General features: G+C 41.8%; 1 protein-coding gene across 1 annotated transcript in view; it reads right to left on the bottom strand.

Annotated features, from left to right (window-relative positions):
- Positions 1-12,940, bottom strand: part of LOC107188230 (ankyrin repeat and sterile alpha motif domain-containing protein 1B-like) — a 75,229-nt gene that overhangs the window by 49,860 nt on the left and 12,429 nt on the right. Inside the window, exons 2-7 of the mRNA XM_015576487.1 lie at positions 11,715-11,795; positions 11,340-11,496; positions 10,701-10,846; positions 10,387-10,509; positions 2,305-2,531; positions 1,346-1,562 (exon numbers count right to left, since the gene is read on the bottom strand). Coding sequence (XP_015431973.1) covers positions 1,346-1,562; positions 2,305-2,531; positions 10,387-10,509; positions 10,701-10,846; positions 11,340-11,496; positions 11,715-11,795 — 951 coding nt within the window. The remainder of the gene's footprint in view (positions 1-1,345; positions 1,563-2,304; positions 2,532-10,386; positions 10,510-10,700; positions 10,847-11,339; positions 11,497-11,714; positions 11,796-12,940) is intronic.

Raw genomic sequence — 12,940 nt, 5'->3', positions numbered from 1 at the left:
CCCTACCTCCTTCCCTCATCTGTGTGCCTCTGCCCAGCTCGCGCCCCGTTGGGTGCACACCGCCCCAGCATCGGAGGTATACCAACCGAGGGGTACCACCGTTGAACCATCATCCGCGAGCACACTCGCGGCGGCTGTGCTCGCCACTCTCCGCTCATTCACTCCCGTGTACCAGCCGCCCGGTCCACGTCTACGCTTTTGTTTACCCAACATCTCCTATATTAAAGCTGCCACGGTTATGCGCTCACCTATACCAAATATATACATATATACATAAGTATATACATATGTACGTGTAATATATAAATATATATTGTGTATGTATACATGTATCCGGTCTTTCTAGAAAGTATTACCAGCCTGTGCTCCACTCTCTTATCCGATGCACCGACGCGATATTCTTTTCTCGACGAAGATGACGCCTGATGAGCACAAATACGCCATCCCCGCTGGACACGATCGCGTGTTTTTTTCTCCCTCTCCAGCCTGTTCTTTATTTTTATTTTTTCCCCCGTTTGGTAGTTTCGTTTTGTTCCTTCGAAGTTCGTGCAACCGTTCGCTCGTATATACACGCGGGGAAGAGGAGAACACGGCGCAGCGGACGCGTCGACGGGTATGGCGATTGGTCGTTGGCGAACGCACTCGTTGTTTTGTATGATTAACGGGCACACGGTTTTTATTTTGTGGCTTACGGTGACCTTTTTCTCTTATTCTTGGCGCGGTGAAACGTGGTTGACAGTATCTACGGGGTGTTTGTTTTTTAAGTGGCGCCCGTTCGAGTATGTTCATTACCACTTCCGCTTGACATAATAGGCTCTGTTATTTTTGAACTGAAAGGAGTATCATCGAGTACTGATTACACCGAGTCTCACAGGACACTTAAGCGAGTTCACCCCTGGTTACACTCTTTTCCTGTACATTCTACTCCCTTCATTGCTAAAAATAAATTTCTCTTCCAATAATCCTCGACTACTGTCCATACCATTTAGGAGGACAGAATCAATAGTATCAATAGTACACAACTGTGCTCAGAATGATTCGAAATAATCGAATGAATCGAATCAACAATTTGAATCATTACGCGAGAATTATGATACAGCCTACTATCAATAACATCACTATCAAACACACAAAATAGAGCTTGCTCAAGGTATACATCGACAATAAGAAACTCATATCGCCTCGCTGGCAACGCTTAGCTGCAAGTACCGGGTCAATTCACGCATACACGCAGAAGATCAGAAAAAAAAACGGTTTACGACTCAGAGTAAAGGAGCACAGCAAGCGGCGACACGCGCGTAGGCAGTGTGGAGAGATGAAACAGGGGGAAAAAAGTGATACTCACAAAGACATAACGGAAGTGCCGGAAACGCGACGATCGTCGTCTCGAGGCTTGTGATAGAACTGCCATTGGGTCGGCGACGTCCCTTCCGCCGGTGAGAGATCGTCCCCCGGCCGAACGTTTTCGTAAGGGCTGCCCAATGAATCGCCGCCTTGGACCGGAATAGGTGGCAAGTTTTCGCTGTCGGCATCGCTCTCCACGCCGGAGGATGACCTATGCCCTGTTCACAGCGTGTGTTATTCAGAAGTGTTAATCGTCTGGAAGTAATATATCTGTTTGCTACATGTTATATCATAAGAAGAATCATACTTTTCTCCTAGGTACACAATAGACATAGTATACAAAGTGATTTACTTTTTCGAAGCATAACTGGTAGTTTAAGACTCGAAGGATTTAATATTAGCATTGTAAAACTTGATACATTTAATAGAAACAGTGTAAAATTGAGAAGGCGCGATATATCGATAATATAGGAGGATTTCAGGAGGTGGAAGGTTTCGGAGAATTTGGAAGATTCTGTGGGTTCTAGGTGTCTTGAAAACTCTGTCGAGGATGATCCCCGTGACACTTGGAACTTTCTGAATTAGTAAGACACCTAATACCCTTGAATTCTCAGGGATCTCAAAGATTCCTTTAGAATATCTTAATCTCTGGAATAACTTTGACAGCTTCACATAGTGGTTATATAACAGTATTTTGATTCTATGTTTGCCTGTTGCTATCGAATTTATTGTGCTTCACGTCATTGATATCGAATCTATTGACTCCAACGCTTCTGAATCCTCTGTTATTGGTATATTCCAGAATCTGTTCGTCTACCTTTACCGCATATCCACTTAGAATATTAAATATGTAATATACTCTAACAATCGTCTGTGCTTAAATTCTACCAATCATAAGGTAAGATCGAACAAAAACGATAGACAAATTCCATAAAAAAAATGTACTTCGTGGACACGAACTTTTTATCACCGCGGTGATATCGTGCGTGACGTGGGGTGGGAACTGGCCCAAAAGATCCAGCACCGTGTTCTGCCTCGAATCCCTTATGCCCAAATCGACCCCTCTGTCGAGAAGTGCCCGCACCACTTCCATTTTTCCGCAGAGTGCAGCCTCGTGCATTGCGGTACCTGCAGACGTCCTCGTATTTACGTCGACGCCTGCAGCGAGCAGCACTTCGACAACGGCTCTGGAAGAAGAAAAGAAAAAAACAAATTTTCACATGGCATTACTTCCACCGTAAACATTTTCTTTAACCTGTTTTCATTCACATCATCTAAATCCGTTCATGCGTGCAGTTGGACAACTCAAGGGAACAAAAAGAGATCATTCTTTCGTTACCAAGTACATTTAAGCTATAGTTTGTTAAATTTTCAATTCTTATATAATATGGATAAAATAAAAACGAACCAAGTATGCCATGTCTGAAGAGTAATTGAGAAATAATGTTCCTCCAGAAAAGGATAGAGTATATTCCCCAAGAATAAGAATGATTCGTATTTATTTTAACCACAATACATGAAGACTGAAAATCTTAGGGTGGTTTTACATTTATGCCACGCAGTGTATGTTTTTTAACGCTAGAACTACCAAACCAGTCAAAATGACTGGTCAATACACTCTTACAACGACGATTAAAATGTTATGACAATACATTTTCTCAGATCTTTTGCACCTTCTATTACGATATGAGATTGAAGAAATTAGTCAATTTCTAAATTCCTAAATTTTCAACAATTTTCCACGTTTAACCAGCGATCGAAGCAAATATGCGTTTATTACCAATAGTTCTAGTGTTAACAATATAGTATCAATCCTGAAAATATACCTTTGTCATCCTCGTAACTTGTCCAATTACTCACACGACGATCATCAAAAAAGAAACAATCAAGTCATACGACAACACATTCTTCGCCAAAAAAATAATCGCGATACCCAACAAAGCAATTCCCCCACAAGAAATCAAGAATATCAAAGAATCTTTAACTCTCCCTTTTTCACTCTCCCTTGAAATCTATCACGGCTCCCCTCGCGAGGGAGCGAGCCGAATCGACGTCAGCCAGAAAGTGGCCAGCTCCGCCAGCGTTTCCCATTTCGTCGGACTGGGAGCGCGAAACCCAGAGATTTCGTTTTGTATCAGTCTGGTAGGTAACCCCCTGCCCTCCGACTGCAGTGACCGCAGCCATCCGTCGCATATACGATTCGTGGCTGGGAATCGGATTCACGTGCACCTATGTTGTTATTACCGTGCCATAGGGGTATTTGTATACCGGCTTACCAAGAGCACCGATATTGAATCCGATAATAGACATTACTCCCAGCCTCTCCCTCTCCCACCCTCGTTCCGAAACCACGTTCCCTCTCGGCCAGGGTGTCTCTTTCCTCCCAGCCGTCGCCGCAACCCCTGCGCTCGGCCGATCCGCCAAATATCGTGGCGAGCGCGTGAAACGCGTGCGTGAACGCAATCATCGCAGTGTGCATCGGTACACAACCGTGTTCCCGAACCGCGTTTCGACCTGTGTACACTGGACATCGGTTCCGTGTGTACCTCCGCACGTGCAACACCGATAAGCGAGGGTCGCACACAGGAGCGCAAGTTCAGCGCGCGGCGCAGCGACCAGGAGGCCTGCTGCCTATCCAAACATTCAAAATGCTCGTACATACACTCGCGAAAGAGAGAGAGCCGTGTCGTGTTTGACCGTGGAGATTGCACGGCGGACCCTTTCGAGCCTAATCAACGAGATGAGAAGTTGGGGGGGGGGGGCGCAGATTGTAATTTTTTTTTCTACGAGCTCTGGGGCTTCCGTTGGGTATTCTGGGGTGGAATGAATTTTTTGGAGATTCTAATGAGGGATAGTTTGGGATTGATTCGCTTAATTTTCATTTGCATTGATACAAACAATTATTAACGTAAATTAGTTAGTGAAACTGTTAAATTGGATGAAGTTCTTGAAAGCTGGGGTCAAAATGACCCAGTCATCATCATCCAGGAGTTAATATATGAAATCCTACATAATGAGTCAGTTTATTTTCTTTCTCCCGAAAAATGACATACACCACCGACCAAAAGTATGGGAGCAGAGTTAATGATTCATATCAATAACTCATTATCGTGTTACAATATAATAAAACTTACAGAATAATTACATATACGAAACATTTCCAATTAATGTTAGCACATTGTTTTGATTACATCTCTGTACAATAATATTTTTCACTTTCTTTAATAACCAGATCTAGTCCCACACTTTCGACCGGTAGTATATTTCCGCCTTGTGTCATTTTTCTCGCAACGCGTATCATTCAAACGGGTAGCATAAAACAGGGACATCCCCGTAACGAGTTAACAATTCACCAAACGCCCGGTTACTCCCTTATTATTCATCCGTCTCCTAATTGTTCACCGTGAGTCACGTGAAGCGACAAGTGGCGAACGTGCACCGCCGAGCGGCAAACACCGAGCGGTGTACACACTCGGAGGCCTCGCTGGCGCGAGCCGTGTGTCCACGTGGAAAACGCGTGCTCGCGACCACGCTCGCGACCACCTTCCGTGTATGTCAGTGTTTCCCAACGTGGGACGTCCACCAAGGAACAATTTGAATATTTTGGGAGGCAGTTAGCAGATCATTAACATTCATCATCTCATCGCCTACAATTTTACGCATGTACATACATTTTTCATTTTAAGTACAGTAAATCCTCGATCACTGTCCGAACGCTCCTCGGAACTGACAAGGAGAGGTCCTTAGAGGTGACGCTGACTTTTTACCGAGGTTTAGCACGGTGATAGAATTCTGAAGCCAATTATATCTGTTTCAGCCACATATGGCCATTAGGTTATGAAATATACAGGGTGTTCTAAAAAATATAATATTTCCACCAACCATTTAAATTACGCAAACAATATTTCTCGTATAATCACAGATAGAGAATATAGGTGGCATGTTTTAAGCGGAACTCCCTGTATAATATTCAGTGCCTAGGATCCGTTGAACACTTATCCAGGATTTACTGTACCTATTAAAGTTAAACTTTCTCAAAACATGGTTTAGTATTATTCCAGGTGGGCATCGAGGATGTTTAAGGCCTGGAGGTGGGGCACGATCCAAAAAAGGTTGGAAAACACTGGTGTATGCATACCAAACGACAGAGAAACACGCGGCGTTGTTTCACCAAAATTCGCCATATAAAACGTCTCTCGACCCGTCCGTTCCGGTGGTCCATCGGCCGTCCAACCTCAATCGACGAGGAAATCAAGGGGGGGATGGTCGAACGAAGGGGGTTGTCGAACAGTTGAGGGGGTGATGTGTGGAAGAGAGATCGAAAACAGTCCGAGCGGGGCCGAGCGCGTCACCGGCGACAGAAAATGCATTCATCGGGCTGTATATCGCGACGCGATCGCATTATAAGCGGCGAGCGCCAGTTAAAGCGATTACCGGCTGCGAAGCTGCATAGAAAAACCGACGTTATACCCGATTACAATGTGACTGGCCGTTTCGCGGCGATTCACGATCGCCGAACGATTTTCCCATTCGGCCCTGTTCCTCCCTCACCCACCCCCGTAACCCCTCTCTCGCGCGACTCGTCCGACAACGTCGATTATTTTAAAGGCTTACCAGCCGGATTATGGACGTGACGCCCGCGATGTTAAATGAGAACGAATTGGCCGAGCAAAGCGTTAAATACAATTCCGATTCGCAGCTTCCGGGCGTGGGATAGTGGTTAGGGGTGAGGGATGGAAATTCAGGGCGTTTTAGAGGGACAATTGTACTGAGTGTTTGTTTTTTGATATACTTGTACGGGAAAAGAAGTAAAGAACTTTGTGATCAACTATGACATTGCACTTTTGGCACAAAAATGAGACAACTGGAAAAACATGGTTTTTTTTTTTAAATTATCAGGATTGAAGAATGTTGCAGAAACAATCGTCAAATGTGGAATAGTTTGAATTCATAAGTTCAGTGGCAGAGACCAGGTTTGTTAATATTAGTGTTACCTAGTGTTCGGAGTGGGACTGTGATTTGTAAATTGCAAATTTTATGTGTGTATAGCGTACCTAGGTTTAATGAATTTTAGTAAAATGTTCATTTCACATGACACTTTACCGAATCTTTGATGCAGTAAAGAAATGTCTACTTGTTACTTGTTTCCATGAAAGAACCTTTAATGATTGATATTTACATAAAGGTTCACAGTCTAGTGATTTGTGACAGTCATTTGCATATTTTTGAAACACTAATTGTGCAATATTCATATAATAATAGTATCATATACTGTAAAGTCTGAGTCATTGTACCGTTAAGGATCCAGGTAAATATTGGATCAGTTGTATTAATACTATGATATTTGTACAATTGTAAAGTTTGATTGATATTCCATACAGTTCCATATTTGTATTAGATAAAAATGAAACGAGTGTAGTACACAAAATGGTGTACAGAGAAGCGTACGTAAAAAGTCGACGAAAGAATTTGTTTTGTACCCACGGCCGAAATTCATTCCCGTTATTTAATTGCACAGAGCACCGGTGCAACCGATTATCCGGTTAATCCCAGCATCATCCGACTGAACTGTTCGATTAATCAAATAACAAAGGCTCGTGCTTACAATATCGTTTATTTAACTGGACACTTTTACCGTGCCGTGCAACGATCACCGATTATTTGTGTAAATACTAGTAAATCAATCGAAACGCCACCGGCTGGGCTCGCCGCGATATTTGCGAGATTCTTTTCATTTTTGCGGCGAAATAAAACTCTTTTGGTTTTATCGGTGAAACGCGTTTTATTGTTACCGTCGAATCTACTAATCGTTCGTGCAGCCATATATTGTGTATCACTCACTCGCGATACATTTCAAAATGCACACGCTTTGCCACGCACAATTACCCTATAACTCTTGGAAATTTATTTTCAGATCGTGAAACACGGTACACTCTTTTGAATACAGTGTTTTTGAACAATATACGATAATAGCTTGGAAAAAAACCTTCAAAAAATCCAGTGATTATTTCAAGACTGGATGTAATTCTCCTAAATAGAATACTCGAAAGCATTGTTCTATTTTTTTTTATTTTCTATTAGGTAAAATTCACAGGCTATATGTAGAAAAGCCGTGATATAATATACGTATAGAAAACTGTGACTATACAGTGTTTCCAAGTACAATTTGTCCAATCAAGACTGTAACCACAACATGGATGTCCAAGAAGTCAGGTACTCAAATCAAGTGAGGAAGATCATGGCGTTACCTCTTCACTATATCAATACTGTATTATGCGAAAATTTAATTCGATTGTTCCATCTTTCAAACTTCCTTCTTTTCAACCCACTCGTACCAGTCACAAATTCTTGCTCAAAATCAGGCTTAAACTTCAGCCTTACCTACATCTCTGCTACACAAAAACTGTCCTATACAAAAGTCGAACTCAATTGTTTTTTCTTTCGAACCCCCGTCTTTTCAGCCCACTCATACCACTCGCAAAATCTTACTCCCAATCTCTGTAAATCAAACAAATTTCAAAATTCCCACTGAAAATCTCGATCAACCAAAGAATCAAGTTTCAAAATCTATCCATCTGAAATCCTCTCGAAAACAATGGAGCAATAATAAATACCATCCAATGGATACAGAAATCGATGACGACCCCCGACGCAATTAAAACAAAGTCTCTGGCGAGGGAACGTTATCCACCCCCGACCACCGTGTGGTGCGTCTATCAAAGCGACAGAACACCTTCGGGCATGAAAGGGTATTAAACTTTCAGCCAGCCCTCGTGGACTGATCTAGGTCGATACGTTACGGAGGTAATGATTAATACGATCCTCTTAATCGAGAGGCGGTCAGCAATCCGCACGGATGGACAGAGCTGTTGACGGTGCGATGCGATCGAATGGATTCGCAGCTCCGCGAGAACGGAGGAACGAGAAGGCAATCGGCAGGATGGTAATATAGGACGTGTAACCACCAGAGGGTTGCGCAGGACTCGGATCATGCCACTCGGAGGACGTACATACATATCGTATTCGACGGGATTACGCAACGCGGTGCTCTCTGATTGGCTCTAATGGGGGAACGGCTGCGTATGGCCCGACATCGTTATGGTTAGCTGAAACGAGTCCATTGTTGTTCCGGGGACACAATACGCGGGAGGCATTACTCAGTAATTAACGCGACGCGGCTCTGTGGAAAAAGTGTCCGGTGTTCCGAGACGTTGAATGACGGGGGAGCGGTCGTCATACTTCGGGGAAGTCACGGGTCAGCACTTTTCTATCGAAGTATCTGCCAGATGTATCTCGCCTCTATTGGACCGTTATCTCGTCGATGGTGTCGATAGATCGATTTTAATGTTGAAGATTCGAGGGAAGGCACGGAAGTGTCACCCTCCGATTTGGATGAAACTTCTTATGTCTGTTAAGCAGAGTTGGGCAGAATTTTATTCGAATAATACACAGTGAAAAGCAGCAGTATCTAAGGGTGTCGTTCTGAGCTTTAAACAGTTAATGAGATTGATTAATTGTGCGACAAATGTCGATTCATTCATAAAGAAGTATTATTTTATTAGAAAAATTGAAATTTCCACGTTTAAACAATTACAAATGATGAAATACTTTTTTTTTAGCTTTTTAAGCAGTCAAAAATAAGAGATGCGTATTTTTTTTTATCGGCTGAGACGCGACTTTAAGGGATGAAACCACCCCTCGAAGTTTCGATCCGACATTTTTTTGTTATAAACAAATTTTATTTTGGACAATTTGTTAGCGCCATATTATTCTACATTTAAACCGCAAAACTCGTCCATTAGAAGTTTTGGGTCGAAACTTCGAGGGGTGGTTTCACCCCTTAAAGTCGCGTCTCAGACAATAAAGAAAAATACGTATCCCTTATTTGATCACAATATGTAGTATATGGCAGTGGTGATTGTATTAACTAACTTATTAGGTGTGCAAATAAATTCATTGCCCCCACAATTAATCATTCACTAAAAATCGTCATTATTTTTTCAAGAGGAGATTCGCCAAATGCCTGAAACATGGCGTAAATCTGTAGAAAATAATGGAGAATATTTTCAAAACTACACTGTATTTTGGTTTTTTTCTATACAAACAAGAAATTTATGAAAGAAGACCACGAATTAATTTGTACATCCAATAGTATATAAGCAACGCATATTGTCTGTCATACGGCGTCAATTGCTTACACATAACAAGTTACAGCAGTGATCCAACCTAATCGATGGTTCAAATTCAGCAACCTTCATCTAATAACTCATCAATCATATTTCCGAAAGTTATTCAACGAAAATTGTAATCGTCGTATCGATGAATTAATACCGAAGGTACAGGATGTAATGGACAAAAGCTTTCTTTCGGTCCGCCACAGGCAAACACAAATTAATCGTGCGATACGTGTACGCGTTCGGAAGCCGAGTGTACACTGGTTCGGCAGGGTTCCGCGAGTCATGAATAATCTAACAGCGATCCTGATCTGCAATGCAATATAAAATAGATTTCATGGACACCGCTGGCAAACGCGCGGGCCGCGCCACCCTTCGCGTGTTGATCGAACGCTATGCACGATCATCGGCTTGAGCTTGATTAAATAAAGAGAGAACTGTTCAGCGGTATTGACTAGTTATTGAACACGGTATAATCGAAATCGTGGCCTAAGACAGAGAGTGGACGGAATAGTTAATGGAATTCCACAAACAATATTCTCCGACGTACAAAACGTAACATGGTGACGTAGCAAACAGGGTTCTAAATATTAAAAACACGTAATTAAAATGGTATTCACTTTGTGACTTATATCTTGGAAAATGTTTTACGAAATCCAGGGGAAAAACATAAAATAATAAAACGTAAAGTTGTCAAAAAAGTCGCACACACGTAAAACACAAAGGAACTGCAACAAAATGGTACCACATCCTCTAAATTCTCCTACCAACCGGTGTCACTGAAAAGGCCTCGATGACAATACGTAAAAGTAAGTTTCTATAATTTTGGAAGATAAAATCGTGGAGTTTTTTTTTAAAGTGAACTTACCTATGGCCATTTCGCGAAGCCAAATGCAGCGGTGTATGAGGAAAAATCACCGACGAGGAAGAGTTCCGAAGGGGCACGATCAGCTCCGGATACGTGCTAACGAGTAATTGCACGGTTTCCAGTCTATAAAAGATAATTAACGTTTCAGGTGGGGGCGCCGGTGCCAATTAGCCAATCGTCATCGATCGAATTATACGAACAGCATTAAGTAATAACCGACAAGGGCGAAAAGCTTCGGTATTTTCGAATTTAAAATGGAGAACTGGCAGAGGAGTGAAAAAGAAAAAAAAAAGATCCTCATGATCGGAATTTACCTGCCATATTGTGCAGCGAGATCGAGCGCAGATTCTCCCCGGCTGTTGCGGATACTGGGGTCGCATCCGTATTGCAACAGCTGTGCCACCACTTCCGTGTGCCCATACTGTGCTGCACAGTGCAACGCTGTCTCGTTGTCCTTCGTCTGCGATCACACAAAAACCGGTATTCCGAGTTAACAAATTACTTGCTCTCGATTCGGACCAACGGGAAGTGCCGTATTAACAGAAAACGTCGTATGGCAGCGAAGGTCCTACTTTATTATTTGGTCAGAAAACAGAAGCAGTTCGATTTCTCAAAAGTGTACCATTACTTCTATGAAACAGATCAAATGATATGCACAGAAACGACGACAAGGCGATTTGTAGGAAAATTGAATTATTCGACCAATGAAATTTTTAGACAAAACTTTGGACATGGAAATGTTCGAGAAACTGAATGTTCTTTTTGAAATGTAACATGTTCTATATGTTATTCTTTAGATTCGATAGAGTGATGTAATTTTTTTAAAAATGATTTTCATATATTCAGAACCGATTTCATCTGTCAAGATAGGTATTAGATTGTCGAAAATATTAATAGTCCGTCGTTTGTTTTAATTAAAGAATAAAAAAAATAAGAGGTATAAATTCACTGACCGTAAGATTCACTTTAGGTACCGAAGGTCCTTGGGTAAGAATTAACCGCACGATTTCAGCGTCGCCCGCCCAAGCTGCCAAATGAAGCGGCGAAGAGCCTTTAGCGTCGACGACGTTAGTGGAAGCCTCATATTGGAGCAATAACTTTACCACCTCCCTGAGGATAAAAGCGTTTCCCCGAATTACCGTCAGAATGTGCTCCCGACGTCGATTAATAGGCGGATCGGAGGGAATATTAATGAGAAACGTGACGAAAACGATTCCCGCGTTCATCATGTTCCACGGGTCGTTTCGTTAAAGTGAACGAATGATTAAATAAATGGGATCCGATTAAAGATCGCGCACGAATTCGTCACCGATCAGGAGAAAACGTACTTGTGACCGTTCAAAGCTGCGTGATGAAGGGCGGAGTATCCACTGGTGTCTTGCACGTTAGCCCCCGGACCCCGCCGTAAGCTGGAAAAAAAGAACAAAATATTGTTGTAATTATTCTAGAATATTTTTTTTAGACTGTTTTCGCGGGAACTCACGGCGAGACTGTTGCAGTCAACGAAGATCGTAAATTTCCGCTACGATTTAGTTACATAATTTTCTATCAGAATCCTAATCGCTGGAAGCCAGGAAATGCATGCTTGATTTGTGACGATTATCAAACGGACCAACCAGTTAACCGATATCGTTCATGGTCCATCTATAATTGGACTGGTCGGCGGGAGGCACGAGTGGGCGTGCGGTTTGTTTCCGCAATTAAAAATTCACGCTGACTCGGTGTAACTGATACAAACCATTTAGGAACGAAACAACGTTACACGGTGCATACCACAGCGGAAAACAAATACTCATACGCTGGTGTCTCTGGCTTTGATTCGACAATCAAACATCAGCATAACACTAAATAAATGAACCAGAATAGAAAGTCAAATTATTACTAAACAATCGGATATAAATATTTCTTCACTTAACATTATTCTTTAACATAAAATTCGACTAGAGGCAACATACTAATTGAAAGCAAAAGGATACGAGTACAGTCAGACACCAATTATACAAATTGTTAAAAACCGAAAAAAAAAAACATTATTTATTACACAGTATTCACATGCATATATGTGCCGATGATTATAAAAGTGGCCTGAGTCAATTAAGTATTCTTTAAAAATGCTTTCGTATTATTGTAACGTAAATCAATATAACACCAAATAAGTGATACGTGTCCCTTTTTTACATTTCTGCCTTATACCACTTTCATAATCACCGGCACATATAATGTCAACAAAAATCTATTTGCAACATATTTCTGCCGTGCATAGAAATTCCAAAAACGAAACACTGTATTAAACAACGTTCGAATAAACGGTGTCCCAATAATCAAGATTCTACTGTACTTTCTTCTCCCACTGTAATTTCCTCCAATCCTATCAATCTAAAATAGATCTACATTACCGCATTGCTACTCCTTCCTACAACCATATTTCGACTTCTTCCAGCAATTCGTCAACAGTGTTCACACGAAAATACTTTCATCGTTAAAAAGAAGGATGAAATTTTCCAAAAGTTATCTAGAGATTATTCTACGGGACGTTCGAATTACCCCCGATTTC

Source organism: Dufourea novaeangliae, unplaced genomic scaffold, assembly GCF_001272555.1.
Source record: "Dufourea novaeangliae isolate 0120121106 unplaced genomic scaffold, ASM127255v1 scaffold118, whole genome shotgun sequence".
Lineage (NCBI taxonomy): Eukaryota > Metazoa > Arthropoda > Insecta > Hymenoptera > Halictidae > Dufourea > Dufourea novaeangliae.
Note: the sequence above shows the minus strand (reverse complement) of the source record. Positions and strands in the feature narration are given on the sequence as shown.